Here is a 26,386-nt window from a genome sequence, read left to right as displayed (position 1 = left end):
TTCTCCCACTGTAGATCAGCAATTAGTATTAAATCAATATTTTCACAATGGATGATTAGACACAAGATCTTCTGAGATCTGAAATATATGTCCAAGTGTTTTAACTATGAACATATATTATGTATAACTGCTTTACAGATATCACCAGTCACAAAGCATCCTTTTGCTCAAAGTAATGCATTCACTCACTTCCATCCAAATACACATTCATCCTGCACTTTTGCCAGAAACTATGTAAATTAAATCAAGTCCAACGCCTAGAAAAACACGTAGGAAATGGATACAAAAACTGTTTAGGCATTCTTAGAAATTTACACAGATAAATCGTTACAGGCTGACTAGAAGGAGTCAGCAAATATATATACACCATAAAATAAATAATGGAAAAAATAAGCCATGTGAATATATATGCTACTCAGCCAGTCAGCAGTCAAACAGCAAGACAGCTACTGAAGTGACTTTGAGAGACACAAGGAGATTATTTATTGTCATCACTGGGGAAATATTTTATGGCTAAGCGGTAGTTACCTATGCAAAGGAAAAAGTTTAGTCCAGTTTTACAAACAACAGACTCCAAAAGTCAGGACTTGAATAAAGGAGACAGCTACTACACTTTACATGCTGTATGTCTTTTTAAATAACATGAGCTTTCAGCCCCAGCAAATTACTAATTTCTCTGGCTCTGATGTTTGTATACTACCCTGATTCCCTAATAATAAAAATGTTATTTAATGTTTTTGAAGGATACAGAGCATTAAAACACACACACACACACACACACACACACACACACACACACACCATATATTAAGCAGCACAGATTTACTACTGGTATGTTCAGGTAGATTGTGCACTGTGTGACAAATAATTTCTTTCTAACAATGAAGTACCAAAGTTGGCAGGTTATGTTTTAATATAAAATTAATATTCCCTGTAATATATTATCATTCTCATCCACTCACTTTCCACCATGCTTTCCTGAGAGTCAAAGGGGGAAGTGAGCACCAAGAGGTCCTGGGAACAATATATGACCAAAGCCCTAATACTAATACTATGCATCTATGCTGCAGTCCAAGGGAGGTGAACTGGAATCATGAGGCAGAACAATAGTGGTAACAAAGGTTAAAATCACCAGGAAATGCTAGGCATTAAGTATCAATAGTTACCAAGATTACACAGAGACATTATATGCCTATTGATCAAAGAACAGACCACCAGCTATATGATGGTCTTACTACTGTGATCAAATTAAATCTACCAACCCTCTGGTTTTAGCTGCCAATTTGCAGAAAAGGCAGAGGACAGAGAAACATGTTGCAATGCACCGTGAATGAGCAGTTGGCAGACCCAGAGTAAGGGAGAGTATGTAGGTTACACCGCCCAGGTTCTTTAACAGGAAAACAAAGAGATAGAGGCAGAAGCCATATATCAGGGGTTAGAGACTACTGGTCTGTGAGTCAAATCTGAATTGCCCTCTATTTTTTATAAATAAAGTTATAAGAACACAGCCACACCCATGTGTTTCTACACTGTCTATGGCTGCTTTCACAGTAACATGCCCGAGCTGAGCTATGACAGAGACAAAATAGCCTGCAACACCAAAAATCTTAGCTATCCAGAGCTTTACAGAAAAGGTTTGCCAATCTCTAGTGCAGATTAATGGACATTTATAAGATACCAAAAAAAAATTTTTAATGGGCAAAATTCTTGAGACACAAATAACTCTAAAAATTATTTGTAGAGATAAAGCTTATTTTAAATTGTATATGGAAAATAAAAGGACCTAGTTAGCCTCCCCAAAAACAACTTTGAAAAAGAACGAAGTTGGAGGCCTTACACTACCTGATTTCAAGTCTTCCTACAACGTTATAGTAATCAAGACAGTATGACACAGACAACAGGACAGACATACAGATCAAGAATACAGACTAGGGGCACCTGGATGGCTCAGTGGGTTAAACCTCTGCCTTCGGCTCAGGTCATGATCTCAGGGTCCTGGGATCGAGCCCCGCATCGGGCTCTCTGCTCAGTAGGGAGCCTGCTTCCTCCTCTCTCTCTCTCTCTCTCTCTCTCTGCCTGCCTCTCCACCTACTTGAGATTGAAATAAATAATATCTTTAAAAAAAAAAAAAGAATATAGACTAGAGAGTCCAGAGATAGACGTACATAAATGGTCAAGTGATTTCCAGCACAGGTGCTGCAGCAATTAAATTATGCTGGAACAAATGGACATGCATTTGCAAAAAGAAGAAAAGAACCTTGACCCTCGTGGCTTACACCATGCACAAAATTCAACTCAAATTAATCACAGACCTAAAGGAAAAACAAGAAAGAAAAAGCAAAACTTTGAAAAGCAAATGTAGGAGCAAATTTTATGACTGTGGGTTAAGCACACATTTCTTACACAGAACACAAAAACTACAAACTGTAAAAGAAAAAATGATAAATTGAAAATCAACCAAAATTAAAATCTGTTCTTCCAAAGAAATTAAGACAAGTCACAGACTGGAAGAAAATATTTTAAAAAGAATATGTGATCAAGGAATTGTATCTAGAACACATAAAGAACTCTTACAATTTATTAAGAACACAACATAATCTTTAAAATACAAGCAATAGATTTGAACTGATACTTGACCAAAGAAGAGGTACAGGTGGCAAATAGATACATGAAAAGTTGTTCAACGTCATTAGTCATTAGGGAAATACAAATTTAAAGTCACAATGAGATATCCCTACATATTTAACTGAATGACTGAAATTAAATAAATTGACCATTTAAAATGTTGCTGAGTTGTGCAGCAATTAGAACTTCTATACTTTGGGGCGCCTGGGTGGCTCAGTGGGTTAAAGCCTCTGCCTTCAGCTCAGGTCATGATCCCAGGGTCCTGGGATCGAGCCCCGCGTCGGGCTCTCTGCTCAGCAGGGAGCGTGCTCCCCTTCCTCTCTCTGCCTGCCTCTCTGCCTACTTGTGATCTCTGTCAAATAAATAAATAAAATCTTTAAAAAAAAATACTTTGCTGGTGAGTACAGAAAATAGCAAAGCAGCTTTGGAAAACAGTGTGGCAGTTTCTTATAAAGTTAAAAATACATTTATCCTATGAACTAGTTAGCTATTCAGTGTCTAAATATTCACTCAGGAGAACTGAAGGCACTTGTGTACACAAAGACCTAAAATGAATGTTTATAGCTTCCATCCATAAAAGCCAAAAACCAGAAACAATCCAAATGTCCAACCAGTGGTGACTGGTTAAACAAACTGTGGCAAACGCACACGACGGACTACTAGTCAGCGATAGAGAAGGGCATGATCTATGCAACAACACTGAAAACTCTCCGAAGCATCATGGTAAGGGGTAGAAGCATGACACGAAGGCTATGATTCTATTGCTAATACACTCTGGAAAAGACAAAACTATAGGAACTGATGACAGAGGAGCATGAGGGAGTTTTGGGGGAACTGTGTATTGGTTACATGACTATATAGATTCATTAAAAACTCACCTGCCTATATCCCTAAAATAAGTTAATTTTACTATATAACTTTAACCTCAATAAGCCTGACTTAACAAAAAAAGGCACACCCGGGCGCCTGGGTGGCTTAATCAGTTAAGTGTCTGCCTTTGGCTCAGATCATGATCCCAGGGTCCTAGGATTGAGCCCAATGTCAGGCTCCCTGATCAGCAGGGAGTTTCTTCTCTCTCTCTCTCTCCCCTACTCCCTGTTTGTGCTCTCTCTTTCTCTTTCTCTCAAATAAATAAGATCTTCTTTTTTAAGATTTTATTTATTTATTTGAGAGAGAGCATGAGAGAGAGACAGACTGCATGAGCAGTGGGGAGAGGCAGAGGGTAAAGGGAGAAGCAGGCTCCCTGCCATGCCAAGCAAGGAGCCTGATGCAGGACTCAACCCCAGGACCCTGGGATCATGACCTGAGCGTAAGGCAGACACTTAACCAACTGAGCCACCCAGGCACCCCTCAAATAAATAAAATCTTTTTTAAAAAGACCCAACTAAATCACAAATAAACACATGGAAATTTTTACTATAAAAGTATGACTAACAGCTACTTTAAGGAAAAGAGAAACAGGGAAACAGAGGCATATGCTTGGAACAAAGCACATGGAAGGGGCTTGGGGATAACCGGAAAAATTCTATTTCTTGACTTGATGGTGGTTACTAGGCTTCAAGATATTTACCATATAACTCAATCTATACATTTTTATTGTGTGGTTTTCTGTATCTGTTTTTATATTATAATAAAAGATTTAAGACAAGGGGTGCCTGGGTGGCTCAGTGGGTTAAAGCCTCTGCCTTTGGCTCAGGTCATGATCCCAGGGTCCTGGGATTGAGCCCCGCATCGGGCTCTCTGCTCAGCGGGGAGCCTGCTTCTTCCCCTCTCTCTCTGCCTGCCTCTCTGCCTATTTGCGATCTCTGTCAAGTAAATAAGTAAAATCTTAAAAAAAAAAAAAAGATTTAAGACAAGAAACAACATGTTGGCAAGGATGTGGGGAAAAGGGAATCCTTGTGCACTGCCCATAGGAATGTAATTGGTGCAGCTAGTATGGAAGACAGTGCGGAAGTTCCTCAAAAAACTAAAAATAGAAATACCATATGATTCAGTAATTCCACTACTGGGTATTTACCCAAAGAAAATGAAAATACTAATTTGAAAAGATATATGCACCCCTATGCTTAATACAGCATTATTTTTAACACCCAAGATATGGAGGCAACCCAAGTCTCCACCAATAGATAAATGGATAATGATGTGGGGTGTGTGTGTGTGTGTGTGTGTGTATATGTATATGTGTATATATATATGTGTATGTGTGTGTGTATGTATGTATATATGTGTATACACATATATATGTATGTATATATGATGGAATATTATTTGGCCATAAAAAATAATAAAATCTTGGTATTCATAATATGGGTGAACCTAGAAGATATTAAGGTAAGTGAAATAAGCCAGAAAAAGATAAATACCATGATTTCACTTAAATGTGGAATCTAAAAAACAAAACAACAAACAAACATAAACCCAGAAACAGACTTACAAATAGAGATCAAACTGATGGTTGCCAGGCAGAGGGAGGTAGGGGGATGGGCGAAATAGGTGAAGGGGGTTAAGAGGTACAAACTTCCAGTAATAAAATAAATAAATCATGGGGATGAAAAGTACAACATAGAGATTATAGTTAATTATAATTACTTGTATGGTGACACATGGTAACTACACTTATTTTGAACATTTTGTAATGTATACAACTCTCGAATCACTATGTTGTACCCCTGAAACTTAAATAATACTGTACGTTAACTATAGTTCAATACAAAATGATTTTTATAACACCAATAGAAATAGAAAGAAACAGAATTCTAATAGCTATGAGATTTTGTTATCTACTATGAGACTTTGATATAACTCACTTAATCCTGTATAATTTTTTGGAAACAGTGGAGTATAAATAAGGATAAATTTTTAACCTCAGCTCTTTTATCTAATGTGAAAGTAGATAAGAGAAGTACCCTATAAACCATTCAGAATTTTAGTGCTGATGAAATGAGAGTACACTTAGGAATGTACTTTGAAATACTCTAACATTGTCTACAAAGGCAAAATACTCTTAAAACCACATGGAATCATCTACAGTATCACTCCCCTGCCTAAAGCCTTTCAGTGACACCATCCACACAGCAACAATTTTTAGTGTTCTTTGTGGAAAGCCAGGACTCAACAGACATGCTTCAGGGGCAGGGAATTGTGTATACTGCACAGATTGCCTTGCACAAGACAGCCTGGTACAAATGGGTCTGAAATCCGGCTTACGCTGTTTACCAAGCCCTCAACTCTGGGGAAGAGACTTTTTTTGTATGTCTCCTTCTAATTCACTCAAAGGTACTCTCTGAGCTAGTTGTAGTCCTATTCAAAGATTCCCCCATAAACTAATACCTTCTTTTTCTCACACAATAACAATGTTAACCTGTCTGAAAAGCTTCTGCAGAGTTAAGACAAACCACGAATGAGCACATTTTATATTTCTATTGCCCTGATTACAAATGGATTTGAGCCATTTGAATTCCTTTTCAGTGAACTGCCTGTTTCTATCCATGTTTTTTGTTAGGTTGTTTTTCCTTGAGTCACAGAAGTTATTTATGTACTATCAATTAATCTTTGTCAGGTATATGTCAGTAAATCTCTTCCTCTACTCTATGAAAACTTACATATTATGAAACTTTAAACTGACAACCTTTAGAAGAGCAATTCAGTAATAACCAGTATAGAGGAAGTGGAAATGCTTGAAGTTCCAGCCATTTCACCTCAAGGTTTCCACCTCAGAGAAACTGTCATGCATGAGAACAAAGATATACTTACAAGGCTATTCATTATAGTATAATTTTTAATAGCAAAGCACTGAAAACAGTGATGGCCTTAATGATCTAAGTAAACTTACCCACTTCATTTCCCATCCTTCCCTATTTTCTCATTTATTCATTAGTTGCCTTACCCAACATCATAAAGCACCAGCTCTGATCTAGACACCATGCTTACAAGCAGGCAATCATGCTTAACTCCTTGCAGCTGTCCTGCTAAAACATGGTCTCTTACCACCTACAAGAGGTTTTTCCCGTCTTTCCTTTGAGTCCTGCTACAATCTTCTATAAAGTACTTATCAGTACTCCATTATCCCTGTTATTCAATTACCTAACAATAAAATAAGTGGAGACAGTCCCAAATTATAGTTCATTAAGTCTCAGAACAAAGAATTCTGTTTTTATTAGATCCCATCCAACAATTACTAAAAATGAAATAAAACTTATTTTCCAAACCAACATTTAGTGCTAGAACACTATTTTCAAGAGGCTGTCTAAAATACTATATGATCCCATTTATATCCAGAAACTTAAAAAAAGATTTCAGATACAGAGAACAGATCAGTGATTGTCAGAGGCAGGGGGCAGGGAGTGGGTAAAATGGATTAAAGGAGTTAAAAGGCAGAAACTTCCAGTTATAATATAAGTAAATTATGGTGACATAATGTACAGCATGGCAACTAGAGTTAATAACACTGTACTGCATATTTGAAAGTGACTAAGAAAGTAGAACTTAAATGTTATCACAATAAAACAAATTCTGTAACTATGTATGGTGACAGATCTTAACTAAGCTTCTTGTGATGATCATTTCACAATATATACAAATACCAAATCATTATACTGTACACCTGAAACCTAATATAATGTCATATGTCATTTATACCAAAAAGGGAACTGTCTTGATCAACATGGTATCCCCAGCACTTAGATCACTGCCTGACACATAATAGTCACTCAGCAAATATCTGGTAAGTAAAAACTAAAAAGCCTCAACAATATTACCTGACAAAAATGCTGTTTAAAAGTGAACACAGTGATTTATTTTTATAGATGATTTATTATTGAATAAAGTAAGTAGTTAGCTTTCTTATATAAAACATTTTATTTTTATATGAGCCTCTCTCTCTCTCTTTATATATATATATATATATATATATATATATATATATACACACATTTGTAATGAGCTACCTCACAAGGTCCTACCCAAATACTTTTAGGACATGAATTTCTTCCCTATGCAAGGTTACCAAAGATTCAAAGTTAACCATTTTCTTTGAGTTACTAATGAAGGAAAATTCCTATATTAACAACAAATGTCTGAAATCACAGCATTACTGTTAGATATACAACACTTTATTACAAAATATGCATGGAGGTAAAAATAGATAAAAGTATGCCTATTATCTAAAAATATCACTCCTGTTAAAGACTGAGGAATGAAATCAAACACACACTCATTCACACACACACAAAATCTTTATTTGTTAAAAAGTTATTTGTATACTTTGAATTGAGAAAATTTTATGCCACAAAAGGCATAATAAATCTAGTGGATATTGGGCCTCATTTGTGCTATTTTCTACATTACTATTCTACTGCATAATGTAATTATGAATATTTATATAAAAACCAAATACAAAGGCTTAAGCCATCTGAGTTATTAAATCCAAGAGGGTAAAATAGCTTACTAAATTATCCTCCCAACTAATTCTATTTAAAGAGGAAAACAAGCTTTATGTAATAAAGCTAGAAAATCAATAATCACTAGTTGGAAAAAACTAGAAAGTAACAGGACTCAGATTGTACCTCTAGACTTATGAAAATCATTTTGATTCAAATAGACTATTGATTTTAATTTTTAGGACTAAATTCGGGTTAATTCCCAATGGTGGTTCCTTGTTCAAACAAATAGCAAACAATAATAGTAAACTAGTAGGATATTTGTTGCAGTAACTAAAAGACACCTAGGGGGAGTTTTAATGAATGAATTATCAAGTCTTTTAGACAGAGAGAGGCTTGGAAATCATGCTAGCAAAAAACAGAAAGTACCAGTGATCAAATTTGATGTCAACTCCATCAACTATTTGTGATTCTGAAACAGGGAAAAATCTCACAGTAAATACCCTCTCATAGCCTGATATATTGAAAAAAAATTCTTATAATGAAAAAAAAATTCTTATAATGAATTATACAAAATTGTGCCAAAATATTACTAGAAATCTAAAAATTAGTTTAATACAGTTTTATAGAATACACTAATGAAAATAGCCAATTATGGTAGCTTTGACTTGGAAAGGATCTTACATATTATCCACTGACAATCTAAATCCCTCACTGAAGGACAAAGAAACTGAAACCCAGAGAAATTAGGTGTGTCATCAATGATCAAACAAAATGTTAAGTGTCAGTGCCAAGACCAGAACCCAGGTCTTAAGGCTCAGTCCAGTGCTCTTTTATGTCAATCACAGTGAACAAGAAAAACAAAGGTATTCATCAAAGCCCTTTATGTTGGAATTTAAGGTACTCTGCCCTCTTGTAAACGCATATACCCACCCAAATATAACCATGTTTTCACCTGTCCTTTTTTCCTGCCTCACAACCTCTGAAGTTGAGATCCTCTTCCTCTAGCTCAATATTAATCTTTTCAACTATTTTGTGGAATCCAGCCCTCCCCATCTCTCCAACAATAGTTACTTTTATTCCTCTGTTTCCTGCCTTTCTAAATGACAGTCCACAGGGCAGCTGGCTTCCCTCAGAACAAGAAAGTGAGAGAGACTGTCCAAGACAGAAGCCATAGTCTTTTGTAATGTCATCTTAGAAGTAACATCCCATCATTTTTGTCTAATTTTATTTGTTAAAAGCAAGTCAGTGAGTACAGACCACAGTCAAGGAAGGGGAATGACACAAGGGTAGGACTACTAGGAGGCCAGAGTCTAAGAAGTCATCTTAGAGGCTGCATGCTACAGCTGCTAAAGAAGAAAAGCAGAAAGGGAGACTTGGTAGCTAGACGCCAGGAATATCAGGACTTCTTCTGAAGCAGGAATTAAGAAAATGTGCTAGTGGCATAAGGGCAGATACACTGACTAGTGGAATATGAAGAGAGCCCAGAAACAAGTCAATGCATAGATGGAGCTTTGGAAAATGACAGAGGTGATATGTCAGATGATACGGAAAGGGGAGACTATTCAGCAAACCTAAGTAGGAAAAAAATGGTTATCCACATGAAACTTCAAAACTCTTATTTGGGTGTTTTTTTTTAGATAGAAAATATTTCTTAACCTAGACACAAAGACACTGATTGTAAAAAATGTATGAATATGCTTACAGTCAAACCAAGAACTGTTATTTATCAAAAAATACCTGAAAACAGATTTAAGAACTGGGAAACACAACCAAAAGGAGTATCGTCAAGAATATATAAAGAACTCCTATGAGTCAGTGAGAAAACTGCAAACAATCCAATTGGCAAAGGATATGAACGGGAATTTCTCAAGAGAGGAAATGATAAATACATAAAGAGATGTTCAATACATCAGAGATCAGGAAAAATACAAATTAAGACCCACCATGAGATAACCCAGTCAACTGACAAAAACTTTAAAATCTGACAATTTGAAATGTCAGAAACAATACAACTCCAGGAGGTGTTGCTTACACTGCAGGTGGAAAGTACAGTGAAGCAACCACTTTGGAAAATAATTTGAAATTATACCCTAAAGTCGAACATTAGCACCTCTCCATTAACAGGCAAGTGGATGTGAAACTAGGGTACAATCGCAAGATGGAATGTGATACGGCAGCGAAAACCAAACATGCAACAATGGATAAATCTCAGCGATATAATATTGAGTATAGAAAGTCAGTGTCAAAAGATTATATGCTCTTTATAAAGTAAAAAAGATCTAAAATAAAAAAATTCCCGATGGATATGGGATCAGGATGATTACCTCAGGACAGTGGAAGTAAAGAAGGAGGAGTCCCATTCAGTTAGATATAGTTACTGCCAAGAATCTAATTTTGTTTTGTGAGGTTGATTTAGAGAATGTGTCATGAAATAAAGATATGTTTAATCCAATTCTGTGTAGCAAAGATTTTTTTAAAAAGATCCCATGAACTTCATGAGACTTCCTTTCATTTCAACTTGCATGGTAGGAACAATCTTCACCAACATTTATAGCAAATATAATTTGTATCAATTATTACAGTACCTCTTAAAATACCTGTGTTTGAAGTGTAATGGTCTTGCCTCCGTATAAGAATGAAAACATTTTCTGTTACCTTTAGGATAGTATTTCTATCTTATATATTCCTTCTCTGAAAAAGTACTGATAATACAGTAAGTGTTAAATACTTGTTAAATGCTCATATTTAACTTATTCCTCAAATAACCAAGAGTAAAGCTATGATCCCAGTAACCTATTTTCCTTTAAAAATATATTATTGGGGCGCCTGGGTGGCTCAGTGGGTTGGGGCCTCTGCCTTCGGCTCAGGTCATGGTCTCAGAGTCCTGGGATCGAGCCCCGCGTCGGGCTCTCTGCTCAGCAGGGAGCCTACTTCCTCCTCTCTCTCTGCCTGCCTCTGCCTACTTGTGATCTCTGTCTGTCAAATAAATAAATAAAAATCTAAAAAAAATAATAAAAAAAATAAAAATAAAAATATATTATTACCTCGAATTTAATGATTCCTAGTGGAAAGGAACTAACCTGTTAAAGACCAAAATCACCTGCCCACCTGTTATGGCTGAGGGAAGCACTGATGGGTGTAGGCACCACAGTCTGTAATCCTTCTCCTTCTATCTCAGTACCGACGAGGCAGATAAGCTGAAGATCTGGTAATCCAACACAGTTTACTTCATGCCAACTTTTACCTGAAAGTGCATCATTGAATGGACAATAATTTATCAAAAATAAAAGATAAAATTCTAAATTTCTACCTAATACTCCACTGAGCAGACATCACCCATAATGTTATCTTCTCTTTACTTTTCTAGTATTTTCTGTTACCCAGTAATTCCCAATGTAAATGAAGAAATTACAAAACTGACAAAATTAACAGAAAATGCTTAAATGCCATATCCCAACCCAACTCCTCGTCCCCCCACCATAGCCCCAACAACAAAACAATAAAACAAATAACTTACTCTCCATGAGGTCCAGGTAAACCAAGAATGCTATATAAACTTGGCTGGCATCTCCTATATCTAATTCCATCATTTCTAAATACTGGAAATCAAAATGTAATTGTCAGAGAAGGAAGAATCTCTTAATATTTTCATTTACCCAATCAACAACTACTTATTAAATATATATAAAAGGTAGAAGACTCTCTTCTAGGTACAGTGGGAATTAGAAAGCAATTAGTACCTGATCCCCGTCTCTAAAACACTTGCAATTGTTAAGGTAAACCCATGAACACTTGAAATTATTAGGCAAATAACAACCCATGACAGTGATTAAAAATCAGCATGTGAAATAAAAAATAAGAGACAACATGTCAGAGGAGCTCAACTCAGATGGATTGGATGGTGGATGTTTCATGGCAGAATGGGATACAGATTGGGCCCTGAAAGGCAGATATGATTTGAGTAAATAGTGAAGGCAGGGTAACAATGTGAGTAATCACACATAGGTGGGAAGAGGGCACACATATTCAAAGGCCTATAAAGAAATCTATCTGCCAGGAGTACAGACATCTTTTAATAGGATTTCTGCTGTAGCACATTAGTGAGAGCCACTATTTCCATGGTCTCTGTTTGCCTATGAAGAAAGTCCACTAAAATACTACTCCTGTCTTCTTTCTGACTTGCTGGTCAGCACTGGAGAACATTCTTCAGTGGACTACCCCTGTAAGGGAAGTCTGAGGTTTTCCAGCTATCCCAATGACTCAGTGGTAAGCAGGCCTACTGCAGAGGTGAGGCATTGGCAGACTGGCACGGGTACAGATCTGCAGTCATACTCTCCCACAAGCTTCATCATAAGTATGGGCAGGTGCAGGAGAACAGTGGTATTATTGGCTGTCCTCCTCACACCTCAAATGTGTTTGAAAATGACACTGTAATTGGTAATTGGAAAACAGGTTACAAGGTCTTGACAGCCAGGCTAAAAGTTTGCATTTTATTCATAAAGAAATACTGAGGATTTCTAACCATAAGAATAATACGAAATTAATGTTGCATACTATATATTTTACATATGTTATATAGTGCTTACCATATGTCAAGTGCTTTACAAATAGTAACTGATTTAATCCTGTACAAACCTCTAAGGTAAATTCTTCTATTTTACAGATGAGGAAACTGAGGAAAAATGAGATTTTAAAACCTCCAAAAGAAAAAACCAACCCCCCCCACCAAAAAAACCCACAGAGCTGGTGACCTAACAGGGTCTCCAAACTCAAGCAGTCTACTCAAAGTCTCAGGCAGAACTCTCCAATTCATGCTAGTAAACGGTGTTATGGTTCTTTTAATGACACCGAATAACATGTTCATGCTTGTTTTTCTCACCTTGACAGAGAGTAAGGAGATAGGGAAGGAGAATAAAATCAAGAAAGAGAACATGAAAAGGGATTAACTCTTCAGATTTACATCTTCGAAATTTTTCTTTTCTGGACTGTTTTTAGATAATGATCTGTAAAATACTGCTTCCCAGCAGAAGATTGTAATTGTACTGAAATAACTAGGCCAGTCTCTGAGATTCCGACAAAACCCGCATCTCCATTCATTGTCCCTTCGTTGCTTGGGACAGGACTGGTCCAAGGCAATTGCCCAGCAGAAGCAAGCAAAGGCTACATATTCTTTGTGCTTTACCAAAAAAAACAAAAACAAAAACACCCAAATATTGAGGAGTTCTGCTTTGGGGAAGAATCTATTCAAACTGGACAAGAAATGAGAAAAATCAGGAAATCGCCCTTAGCTAAATCACAACGCACATTCTGGACTCAAGGCCAAGTGCAAACACGGCTGTGCCTGAACCTTGATGTTTTTAAGCTAACCAAGGCCCGCAAGCAGTTTGTTGTTGTTGTTGTTGTTTGTTTGTTTTGCTGTGGGTGCTGCGGTTACTTGGTTACTGCGAGGATTAAATGAGGCCATGCCCAGAAGGGGCCCCACACAGCAAAACTCAGAAACTGGTGGAACGGTTCTTACTGGGCTCTGCCTGGAGAGGCGCTGGTTTATTGTCCAGCTCTGGAAAGGTTTGGGTGGGTGTGTGTCCGGGGCCGGGGCGGGGAGGGGCGGGGGTGTCAGAACAGTAGTTCAACTCAGTTAAGCAAACAAAACCAAGACTGCCCGCCACCGGCACTGTGCACGCGGGTCCCCTTCTCGGAGGTTCGCGCGCAAACTCGGCGACTCGGCCCCGCAGGGAGGCGAGGGCCGAGGGTCCCTCTAGGGAAGGGGCCAGGATCGGCGCCCGGCTTCTCTCGCGCCTTCTGACCTTTGGGTGGGTGCCCATCCAGGCGTCCTCCGGAGCCCAAGGGTGGGCGCCGCCGCCGCCGCCAACACCAACGCCGCCAACGCCGCCCGGGCCCAGACCGCTGCAGCCCGGGGTGGGCTCGGAATCGTCGCGCTCCGCCATGCCGGGCAAGGGGGCGAGCCGGTGGTGCACCGCGCCCCGAGCCCGGCCAGAAGCAGGGGCGCGCGCGTCCGGGTTCCGCTTCCCCGGCGCGCGCCGCCTGCGGGCGGAGGGCCGCACACCCCGGGAGGGAAGTAAGATGAGCCCCGCCCCCTGGCAGATGTGGCTGGAACCTGTGCGCAGGGGCTCGGGTTCCGCTCGGCGAGTATTCACACCTGGGCCCACGGCAGGGGGGAGAAAGTTCCAGAGTACACCTAGCCCAGAAGCCCGGAACTCTCCTTCCGTCGGTGCTGTCTGCAGCCCCGTTGAGAAAGTGGGATCTACTGAACACCTCTGGGCCTTCGGCCTTGGCCGCAGGTCTCCGATTCCTCGGAGCAGGAAAAGCCTCGCTCCGTTCCCTGCGGGGTGAGTTTTAAAAGTGTGGACGTCGATGAGATCTCTGTGGAAGAAAGTGGAAAGAAGAGAGACCGGGACTGCCAAGAACCATGTTTTCCGGCGGGACCCGGGTTTCAGGCGCAGAGGAGCGGGAGTAAACAAACACTTGTTGAATGAGCGGTCAGGAGAGTGAGGTGCAAACCGTCCTGAGCAGGTGACCTGGAAACCCAGGATGGGGAGTTTCAGAGAGGCAGGGGAGGACATCTGAAGCATTGACAGTAGAATCCAGAACCTCTACAGCTTACTCATAAGATCCAAGATAGGATTCGAAATGTCAAGAAGATGAGTCCTTTTTTTTTTTTTTTTTTTTTAGTTTGACCCTGAGATTGAAACTGACAGGTAAGGATTTTAAACTATTACAACTCTCCTCAATAAAGTAAAACAAAACATGTTTTCAGTAAACGAAAAGCTAAGGACACAAGAAGTCTCATAAGAGAAAAAGAAAAAAGGGCAAGTGGAAATTGTAAAAAATTAAAAAGTTTCAGAAAAAAAAAAAAAAAAGCCTTCGCTGGGTGAATTTAACAGCCTAATGGAAATTACAGAGGAAAAATTAAGTGAACTTGAAGGTAGAGTCATCACCCAAGATAACCAACAAACAGAAAAATCATTTTAAAAAATGGACAGAACCTCAGAGACCTGCTGCATGACATCAAACAATTCAACATACATGTAAATCAGATACCAGAAGGGGAAAAGAAAGACAATGGGGCAGGAAAAAACAAATTGAAAAAAATAAAAAACTGCACCAAATCTGATGAAAAAGAAATTTGCGGTACAAAATGCTACATGAATAACAAGCAAAGGAGACATGGTGAAGTCCACACTGAGGTCAAATTGTTGAAAGCCACATAAAAAATTTGAATGCGTCAGAGAGAGAGAGGGAGGAAGGGAGGAGGAGGAAGCATGGAGGGAAGGAGAAAGGAAGAAAAAAGAAAGCAGTGCCTTCCATACAGGGAAAAGAAGTGCATCTATTCCTGTTGTGAGGGAAAACCACACATGAAGATTCATAAATTGCCCAAAATGTATTTCATTTAAATGAAGCCATTAAACTGTATTTCCACAAAACAGCAGCTAACCCCCAAAGAAGCAAATGACACTGAAATTAGTAGGCTCCCTGAAGCACTGAACAGCGACACTAATTCAAGTTATTAGAAGTAGGTAAATCTTTCTGACTCCTAAAGATCTCAGTCAGTTCCAATGATGGTATTTAAGGAAGAATTAACATTTTGTTCCTAATATGAATAGAGGGGACATTTTATAAATCAGTAAGGAGACCCAGTAGAATTAGGTATTGTGTGAACAAGGCCAAACAACTGGGGAAGATTTTCAGCTTAAGCTTAAGGAGAAAAGGGAGTGAAGGAATCCAGAAGGATACAGAAAGAACCATAGACTAAAAAAGCAACAGGCTAAGCTACCCTTCAGCAAATAAATGAAGTTCTATACCTTAAAAAAAGCATTTCAGCAAAAGAAACATTTTAGCATGATTCTGACTGTTAATGTCATTGTCTAGTACAAAGAGTTAAAGACCGAAAGTGGACAGTATTTCCATTTTAAACAATGAAACCATGAATAAAATTCTTGGCTACTGGGAATGTCTAAAACAGAGAACAAAGGATTTGAGAAAACTTAAAGTATAGACTCAAAATGAGTTTTGTGGCCATCTAGAGTGAAATCCACCAGAGAACTGGTTAGAATTTCAGCTTCTCAGGGACTGAAGAATTTCTCCTTTTATAAATGCTTCAATAATTCACTATTTTAGAGAAATAAAGTGGCTGGTGGAAAAGCTAGGTAAGTAACAACAAATAAAATTCTCCTTGAGTATCCTGGATGTAATCAAATTCAGTGTAATCTGGTACTGGCTCTACTGATTTCCCATTTTGATATCTGAGCCAGACCATTTTATTCCTATTTTTAAAAAAACCTGTAATGTCTAGGCAGAGACATTTTTTTTTAAAAGATTTTATTTATTTATTTGAGAGAGAGACAGTGAGAGAGAGCATGAGCGAGGAGAAGGTCAGAGGGAGAAGCAGACTCCCCATGGAGCTGGGAGCCCGATGTGGGACTCGATCCCTGGACTCCGGGATCATGACCTGAGCCGAAGGCAGTCGTCCAACCAACTGAGCCACCCAGGCGTCCCTAGGCAGAGACATTTTAATTCAACTAGAGTCTCAAGGGAAAAAATGAACTTTGAATTGTGATTTTTTTTTTAGTGTTTTTAAAAAGAAAAGTTGTTTTACAAAGCATCATATAAGACAGTGATCTCAAGCTGAAAAAGAGAAGTCAGCATTCTGTATCAGCTTTTAATACAGTGGTTGTAAGAATGCTCATATATATCTTGTTCCTTCTTTTGCACATAAAGCATACAATTTACCATCCTCTGTATTTTGAGGAGAATACGTGAGATGTTTATACCTTTGGTAAAATATTTAGAATGTTATGATATTTTACCATGCATGTGTATGAGGAATATGAGGGACCTCTATTATATAAAAAGAATTTAGAATGATCCAAAATATTATCTCCAATTTCTCAAATTTAAGAGTACAATCTAAACCCCTCACTTACAAAATCAGGATATAGTATATTAATTTTTAAAATACTGCTTCCAGGGGCGCCTGGGTGGCTCAGTGGGTTAAGCTGCTGCCTTCGGCTCAGGTCATGATCTCAGAGTCCTAGGATCGAGCCCCGCATCGGGCTCTCTGCTCAGCGGGGAGCCTGCTTCCTCCTCTCTCTGCCTGCCTCTCTGCCTGCTTATAATCTCTCTGTCAAATAAATAAATAAAATCTTTAAAAAAAAATACTACTTCCATGTGGAACCAAAACAACAACAAAAATAGGGTACCAAGGATAAAGAGGAGCAACACTTTACAGATTATAAATGTTATTGAAGATGATTAAAGAAGGCCTAAATAAGTGGACATAGTGTATTCTGGAGAGAAAGATTAAGTATCATAAAGGTGGTAAGTACCCCCACACTGATCTATAAATTCTAGCAACTCTAATCACAGTCCCAAGAGGGATTTCCCTAATATCTGATAAGCTGGTTCTGAAATAATGGGCATAAAAGGGCCAGTAATAATGAAGACCTTTCTGATGAACAAGCAAAGGGAACTTATTATAAAGGCCTATAATTGGGGCGCCTGCGTGACTCAGTGGGTTAAAGCCTCTGCCTTCGGCTCAGGTCATGGTCTCAGAGTCCTGGGATTGAGCCTCGCATCGAGCCCCGCATTGGGCTCCCTGCTTGGCAGGAAGCCTGCTTCCTCCTCTCCCTCTGCCTGCCTCTCTGCCTACTTGTGATCTCTGTCTGTCAAATAAATAAATAAAATCTTTTTTAAAAAGGCCTATAATTAAGAGTATGTGATATTGGTACAGATATGTGATGAATAAACCAATGGAACCAAATACAGAGTCATACAAATACGGACAGAGTCATGTTGTAGGTGCTGAGAAGAGTTGAAACAACTATATATATAAATATATATATAGTTATTTATATATACATATATATATAGTTATATATAATTGTATTCCTAATTGCATTATAAACAAAATAGGTTCCAGATATCTTAAAGGTTTAACATGAAAAACAAATAAGTAAAGATTTTAGGAGAAAATGTAAAAGAACTTTTATGATCCCCAAGATAGAAAAGGATTTCCTAAGTAAAACACAAAAAATGCCAACTATATGAAAAAAGTTTGCTCCATTTGACTATATTTCAATTATGAATTTCTGACACAAAGACCGTGTGGGGAAAAAAAGCCATTGACTTGGAAAAGGCATCTGTGATACATAATTGAAAGGATTCACATCTAGAATATATAAAGAATTCCTAAAAATCAATTAAGAAATGAAACAAAACACTCTATAAAAAATGGGAATACATTTTTAAAAGGACATAAATGGCTAGCAAACATGAATTGGTACTCAACCACATCGGTAGAAGAAGAAAATGTAAATTGAGTCAAGAGGATACCATAAAATACCCATGAGATTGGTAACAAAAGCTGAGTAGGCCGAAAAGTAGAGCAAAGGAAAGATGCACAAATCCTATGATTTGCAGATCCTATACCCTCGTACATAGCCTAGAGTAGTATTTTTCAAATGGAGGGCTAGGATCCTTAGAGGTTGTGAAATAAAATGAGTGACTTGGGCCCAGTTTTTAAAAATGAATTATTTACAACAGAAGAGAAAGTATCAGTATGCATAGCATGTAATTAGAATAACTGTTAGTAAGTATTGCTTTGGGAACACTTTGTCTCCATTATTTATTTGTACTATACCATGATATCAATTGGATTTCTCCCTGAAGGTTATGGTAAAAAAAATCTTCTGTGGACCAGGAGACATGTATAGGAATATTTATAGAAGTATTGGTTGGAATAGGAACAACTAGGACAACCCAAATATCTTATCAACAGAATAGATACATTTATTATTGTATAATCATATAACATACTACTATGTGAAAATAATGAACCCTAGCTTCTGTCAACAACTTGCATGAATCTCAAAAACCCTAATGTACTGTCAGAAATATTGGTCACAGAATACACATAAAATATGATGTGATTTATATAAAATTCAAATACAACTTGTACATGGATGTTCACAGCAACATTATTCGTGACAGCCCAAAAGTAGAAACAACACAAAAGTCCATTATTTTATGAATGTATAAATAAAAGGTTGTTTGTCCATACAATTGAATATCACTCAGCAACTTCAAGGAGTGAAGTACTGATATGTTTGTTACAACATGGATGGGCCTTGAAAACATCATGCTAAGGGATAGGAGACAGTCACAAAGGACTGCATGTTGTATAATTCCATTTATATGAAATGTCTAGAATAGGCAAATCTATAGGGACAGAGTAGATTAGCTGTTCCCTACGGTTAGGGTTAGCTGTTCCTAGGGCTAGGAAATGGGGATTGACTGCTAACAAATATGAGATTTCTTTTTGGGGGCGATGAAAATGTTCTAAAATTGATTATGGTGATGTTGCATAACTCTGTAAATACACCAAAAGCTATTGGATTGCATACTTTAGGCAAATTGTATAGCAATTAGAAAAAAATTCAAAAGTAGGCAACACTACTACATATTTTGGAGGTGTATTAGCAGGGGTTATCCGGAGGAACAGAATCAATAGGTTGTGTGTGTGCATGTACACACACACACACACACACAGACTCAGAGAAAGAGAGAGAGAGCTTCTCTTAAGGAGCTGGCTAGTGCAGTTTTGGGGGCTGGCAAATGCAAAATTCGTAGGACAGACTGGCAGGCTTGATACCTAGGATATAGTTGATGTTGCAGTCTTGAGCTCAAAAGCAGCTTGGAGGCTGAGTTCTTTCCTTCTTAGAGGACCTCAGTCTTTTCTCGTAAGGCCTTCAACTGATCGAATGAGGGCCACCACACTACGAAAGGTAATCTGTTCACTCAAAGTTTACTGATTTAATTATTAGTTGCATCAAGAAAATACCTCACAGACACATCCAGATTTGTTTCACCTACTACTGGGTACAGTTGCCTAGCCAAACTGACCCATAAAATTTACCATCACTGGAGGTAAAGTTCTAAATAAAATTAAGAAACCGATTAATACAAAATGCAGGCTAGTGCTTGTCTCTGGGTAGTAGAGCAGAATTTTGTGACAGGAAGGACTACCCAGAGGGTGTCGAAGTTGATGGTTCATGTTCTGTTTCTCAGGATGGGTGCTAGGTATGTGGACTTTGATTTTATTGGTAGTATTTGAATATATAATATATTAAATAGATAATGTATGTATTCCATGTTTATTAAATATTTTATTTTGGCTTTGTTTAAGAATTAGGTTAGAAGTGATAATAAATTGGTCATTTCAGTATATAAAATACTTAAACAGCTGCGGACATGCAGTCTTAAATAATACTTGGCTTTGTAAAGGTGAATCGGTACCAAGAGCCATTCCCAGTCAAAAAAACATCACATCTCTGTCTCTAGATATGTATTCACATTTTCTGTCAACATGAGTGTTGAATTTTACTAGCAGGAATGAGAACAAACTCACAATTAAAACGCCCAAATTAAAAATGCCATATTAAAATTATCCCCAAACATTCAACAGTGGTTGTGGTGGGGTAGTGGATTTGCGATTGTTTTTTTTTTCCTTTTTCCATCTTCAACATATTTTTATTTTGTTAATGAAATAGATTTCAATAAATCATTGAATTTGGAACCACTGGCATAGAAGGACTAAATCTACCCTACACGTTCATGTTAAAATGTATCTGCTGACATACTTAGCTTGTTTTAAATGAGCCTTCCTATTTCCTTCCATCCCTAACTCTATTCCTGCCACCTCTCTCTCCCTTCACTTCTCCTTCCTTCTTTCCTTTCTTCCCTTCCTTCCTTCTTTGTTGCCCTATCTAAAACATCCACTGCCATATTGAATGGAAGTGCTGAGTTAGGGCATTCTTGTCTTGTACTTGATCTTAAGAGGAAAACGTTCATTCTTTCACCATTAAATATATTGTTGGGTGTAGGGTATTGTGCATGGCCTTTATCAGGTTGAGTGAGCCCAATAGGAGACTGCACATTGGATTTTGTAAAATTCTTTTGAGTGATTTTTAAAATGTCGAACGAACTTTGTGTTAAGATCTATTCTATTGGCAACTTTCAAGTGTATGATAGGGTGTTCTTAACTATAGTCCTCATGTTGTACATTACATCCCAGAACTAATTCCTTTTTTAAACAGATGGTTGTACCCTTTGACCACCTTCACCCATTCCCCCATCCCCCAATCCTGGCAACCATCATCCTACTCTCTGTCTCCGTGAGTTTGGCTTTTTTAGATCACATATATAACCATATAACAGAGTTCTCTGATTTATTTTCCTTAGCACAATAGCCTCAAAGTTCACATGTTGTCACAAATGAAGGGATTTCCTTCTTTTTATAAATGTATTTTTCATGTATACACACACACACACACGCCACATTTTCTTTATCCATTCACCTATCAGCAGACACTTATTTTTTCATGTCATGGCTACTATAGATAATGCTGCAAGGAACATGTGGGTGCACATATGTTTTTGAGACTATCACTTCATTTTCTTCACATCTAAAAGTAGAAGTGGAATCACTAGATCACATGATCTATTTTTAATGTTTTGAGAAAACTCCATGCTGTTTTCATAATGGTTACCTCAATTTGTAATCCCACCAATAGTGTACAGATTGCTTCCTTTTCTCCACATCCTTGACAGCATTTGTTACATATTATCTTTTTGATCATAGTCCTACTAATAGGTGTGAGGTGATACGGTCATTGTGGTTTTGATCTGCATTTCCCTGATGATTTCCTTGATGATGCTGAGCACATTTTCATGCACTTATCAGCCATTTGTATATCTTCTTTAGGAAAATACCTATTCAGGTCTTTGCCCATTTGAAAACAGGATTATTGGCATGCTATTGTTGCATGAGTTCCTTGTGTATTTTGGATATTAACCGCTTATCAGATACATGGTTTGGAAACATTTTCTCCATTCCATAGCTTGTCTTTTCATCTTGTTGACAGAGGCATTTTAGTTTAAGGTAGTCCTACTTGTTTATTTTTCCTTTTGTTGCTTGTGCCTTTGGTATCATTTTGAAAAAAAAGTCATTACCAAGACCAATGTTAAGGAGCTTTCTCCTGTATTTTCTTGTAGGAATTACGCAGTTCCAGTTCTTATGTTTAGGTCTTTAACCTGTTTCAAGTTAATTTTTCAAGTGGCGTAAAGGTCCAGTTTCATTCTTTTGTGTGCAAGTATCTAGTTTTCCCAGTACTATTTACTGAAGAGATGATCTTTTTCCATTGTGCATTCCTGGCTCCCTTGTCAAACACTAGTTGAGCATATATACATGGGTTTATTCCTGGGCTCTCAATTCTATTTGTCTATGTGTCCCCTTTTATGCCAGTATCCTACTGTTTGAACTATTATAGCTTTGTGAGATAGTTTGAAATTAGGAAGTGTGATGCCTCCTTCTTTGTTCTTTCTCAAGATTATTTTGTTTATTCAGGGTCTTTTGTTGTTCCATGTGAATTTTAGGATTTTTTTTTCTTTAAAATTGCCACTGGAATCGTGAAAGGAATAGCATGGAATCTATAGATGGCTTTGATTAGTATGGACATTTTAACACTAGTAAAGTCTTCCAACCCATAAACAGAGAATATACTTCCACTTATTTTTGTCATCCTCAATTTATTTCATCAATAGTTTTCAATGTACAGGTCTTTCACTTCCTTCATTAAATTTATTCCTAAATATTTTATTGTTTTTGATGCCACTGAAAATTAGATTTTTTTCAGGTAGTTTGTTGTTAGTGTATATACCCAACTTATTTTTGCATATTGATTTTGTATCTTGTAATTTTACTGAATTCATTAGTTAGCCCAATGGGTAATAGAGTTTTGTGAAGTTTATATATTCTGCTGCAGAATCTGCTTCTGCACCAAGCTTTGTCTGCAGACTAATTAAATCTACACTACATTTCACACATATAAACTACTGTTTCCATATTATATGACTGTTCTTATGATTAATAAAATACATATTCACAGAATGTGAAATGTGTATTTTCCAAATCTCCACCATCAGGGAAAATCTCATTTTCTTTGCCAGGCCATAAATGGTTAACATTTTTTTTTTTGTAATCAGCAAGGAGAACATTCAGAAAACTGAATACACCCTACAAGACTAGGTTCTAGGAATGCCAGCAAGTGTTCATCAATCCCATGTCATCCCGGGGAAAGGGCACACTAACAGTCCCTGTGGCCTATATGCAGGATAGCAATGGCAGTTTCCAAAGGAGGATGGAGGAGAAGGAAATGTGCGTAGGCCACTCTATATAAAAGTTTATATGTCAGAGAAGAGGTTAGACCAGGAGACATAGATGTGCATGATGCAATTATGCTGGGAGACCATACTGTGCTAGAAGAGTAGCACATTATGAAGGGGCACCTGGTGACAGGGTGCAAACACAGGTAGAAACAGGTCCAGGAAGGTGAGAACTGAAAAGAGGTCACTGAATCTTCCAGAATGCTGAGGTCATCTGTGGCTTTGCCCCAACAGCCTCTGTAAAGAAGCAGGACAGGTGGGAGATGAAGAAGTGGATAAAGCAGGTGTAGACCCCTTTTCGAAGGAGCTTGGCCAAGACTGAGGGGATTGCTACAAGACACAGGATTAAAAGAACATTTTTTTTTTTCCCAAGAATAGGAGAGGACTAAGTTTTTATCTTGAGGGGGAAGAGCTGGTAGAGAGTAAAGATAAACGATGGAGCAAAGCCAAGTCATGGATGAGAACGGAGAGGATGGAGTCAAAAGCTCTGTTAGGAATAGGAGCCTGCAAGGAGGGATATTAGAGACAGGCCATTGAGGGAGTTCAGCAAAGGAGGTGATAGTCTTCTGAGCACCTGAGGGGGTGGGAGGAGAGCGATGAAGACTTCTAATAGTTGCAAAGGAGGGACACAAAAGAAGTAAAAAATCTGTGGGGCAGGGCTGAGGGTGAACTGGGGTTGCAGGTCATGGATGTGCAGTGGTACCAACCCATCCTGCACATAGATGGATCAAAGACCACACAATTCCACAAAGAAGGAACTCCAGATTTCATTCCTCGCTTTCCTATGTTATGTTCGAAGAGCAGATATCCTGTGGCAGTCTATCCTAGTAATGACATTTTAGGTGCTAATTGTGTTCTTCCTTCACCCCTTCTTCTCTCTTTCCTTATTTCTCTCTCTCCTACTCCAACAGGTATGAATTTTCCCTGCATTTGTTACTCTTTGTTACTCTTTGGGTCACTAAGGAAAAAGAAAATCATTTAGGTGAAACTTGGCTTTTATGCCATCTTGTGAGGAAGCGCAGGACCCTGGGGGGGGGGGGCGGGAGGGAGTGAGGTGGGGGTTCTTAAGGCGCCTTCAGGGGCTTCCTTTTAATTGCGAAGGATTCAGTCTGACTCTCAAATTCTCCAAGTCTGCAAGCTTGGCGTAATGGGGTTCTGCTCAGTCAGGGATGAACTTCAAGAGGAATTGAGTGAGTGTGTAGGGAAATGCAAACACTCTGCCTTTGTGGACGTTAAAAAAAAAAAAAAAGTTTACCATAGTAATGGATACCTGGGTGACTTTCCATTTTAGAACTCTACCCGTCCAGTCAATAGGTGCATTATGCAAAACTGGATACATTGCATCACTGTGAAGGACTTTAGACTGCGGTTTGCAAAAGCAGAATAAATTTTCTCGGAGTTGCACCGTTATGTACACACACACACACACACACACACACGCTCATTGGCAGAGACGGCCACACCTCGCGGCTCCGGGGGAAGCCACAGACCTCAGCTGTACGAGCTGAGCCTGGACTAGAGGAACTTTCCGCGGGACTCGGGACGGACAGCCCCCCTCACGCGGCTGTCGGCGAGCCGGAGCCCCAGGCGTGCGCGGCGGCCGCAGGTCCTCGGTGCGCCCCCGCTTCAGGGCCTGGCGGGTGCGGCGGCGGCCGGAGGCTCGGGGGCTGCAGGGCCCGGTGCCAGCGTGCGCGCGCCAGCCGACCCGCCAGCCGCGTCCCCCGTCCAGCGCTCGCAGCCGGCCTCCGCGCCCTCGGGCCGCCAGTCTACCGCCGCCCGCCGCGGCCGCGAACATGGCTGCGCGCCGCGCCGCCACCCTCGCCTGCTCGCTGCTGCTCCTGTCCGCCGCTCTGCTCCGCCGCGGCTGCCGGGCGCGCTTCGCCGCGGAGCCCGACTCGGAGCACGACGAAGAGGAGCCGGAGGTTTTCCTCGAGTCGCCGGTACAGAGACCCACCGTGCTAGTGGCCATCCTCGCCCGCAACGCGGCGCACGCGCTGCCTCACTTCCTCGGCTGCCTGGAGCGGCTGGACTACCCCAAGAGCAGGATGGCCATCTGGTGAGCGCGCCGGGCTGCCGCCGCCCGGCCCGGGACCGGGGGGCACGCGGGGAGCGCGGGGCGCACACCCCCGGACGGCCCGCGCCGCTCCCGGGCGGATGCGAGCCGGAGGTCGCGTCGGGGAAGGACGCAGGGGCTGCGTGCGCCCGAGGTGCCCGCGGGGCTGGCCAGCCCCGCCCGAGCTCCTGGGCGTGCGGGGAGGGGGGCGGTGTTGTGGGTCGGGGTGGCCTCGTCCCTTTTCCCGACAAGGGCTTGTGGGGACCCCGCAAGAGGGCTAGCGGCGCCGCCTTCCAACTCGGGAGGTTTCCTTTTTCCCGCCTCATACCCCTAGCCCTGGCGTGAGGGAATAGGGGTGCCCACCGCCGCCTGGTCGTCCGGACGCGGCGGGAAGCCTCACTGTGGCTGGCAGGGGGGCTCCGGAGCGGCTGGGTGGCGACCAGTGTGAGCCGCCCCGGCTTCCCGGGGTCCGGCTCCTGCTCTCCCACCTCAGAGGCCAGAATGGTGGCTCCTGGTTCTCCCGGGGGGGGGGGGGGGGGGGTGGCGGTCCGGGTGGAGAGGACGTGTGGACTCGGAGTCCGAGGTTAGGTGGGACTCACGGTGTCTTCTCAACCGCGCCACCACGGCGGGCCCTGTCGCCGCCGCGTGCTTTAGGCTGTGCGCGCCCTGGGCACCCTCCTGGGGCTCATTCCTCGCCGCAGATGCAAAGCACGCGGGGTGCCCTGCGGGGACCGAGCTGCCTTCGAGAAGGCAGACAGCCAAGTTTTGTCGCTCCGGGATAGAGCCCGGCGCCCGGTACTGTGTGTGTTGCGGGGAGGGCTGGGACATCAGTGCGAGTGGCTGCCCGCACCGACTTCTAGAACTCGGTCTGGTCTCGCACCTTTAGAAAGGCGGGTATCAGAGGGCGAGACGTTGGTAGTCAGGGGGCCCCGCCGAAAGGCCTGTGTTGGAGGAGGTGGACGCTGGCCGCGGGGATAGGCAGCCGGGAACATGGACAAGAGAGCTGTGGTCCTCTGAGGAAGACAGAGCCCAGCTCGCTCCTGAGCAGTTCGTGTTGCGTTGATAAAGGCAGCCGTCCTCACGCAAG

General features: G+C 40.4%; 2 protein-coding genes across 2 annotated transcripts in view; one reads left to right on the top strand and one right to left on the bottom strand.

The window, feature by feature from the left end:
* The window catches only part of TSEN15 (tRNA splicing endonuclease subunit 15), a 29,541-nt gene extending 15,519 nt beyond the window's left edge, over positions 1-14,022 (bottom strand). Inside the window, exons 1-3 of the mRNA XM_047705247.1 lie at positions 13,811-14,022; positions 11,524-11,605; positions 11,115-11,250 (exon numbers count right to left, since the gene is read on the bottom strand). Coding sequence (XP_047561203.1) covers positions 11,115-11,250; positions 11,524-11,605; positions 13,811-13,951 — 359 coding nt within the window. The 5' untranslated portion in view covers positions 13,952-14,022. The remainder of the gene's footprint in view (positions 1-11,114; positions 11,251-11,523; positions 11,606-13,810) is intronic.
* Positions 14,023-24,741: 10,719 nt separating this feature from the next.
* The window catches only part of COLGALT2 (collagen beta(1-O)galactosyltransferase 2), a 102,711-nt gene continuing 101,066 nt past the window's right edge, over positions 24,742-26,386 (top strand). The window contains exon 1 of the mRNA XM_047704128.1: positions 24,742-25,302. Coding sequence (XP_047560084.1) covers positions 25,040-25,302 — 263 coding nt within the window. The 5' untranslated portion in view covers positions 24,742-25,039. The remainder of the gene's footprint in view (positions 25,303-26,386) is intronic.

The sequence above is a fragment of the Lutra lutra genome, chromosome 15, assembly GCF_902655055.1.
Source record: "Lutra lutra chromosome 15, mLutLut1.2, whole genome shotgun sequence".
Lineage (NCBI taxonomy): Eukaryota > Metazoa > Chordata > Mammalia > Carnivora > Mustelidae > Lutra > Lutra lutra.
The sequence above is the reverse complement of the archived record's forward strand: the minus strand, read 5'-3'. Positions and strand labels throughout refer to the sequence as shown.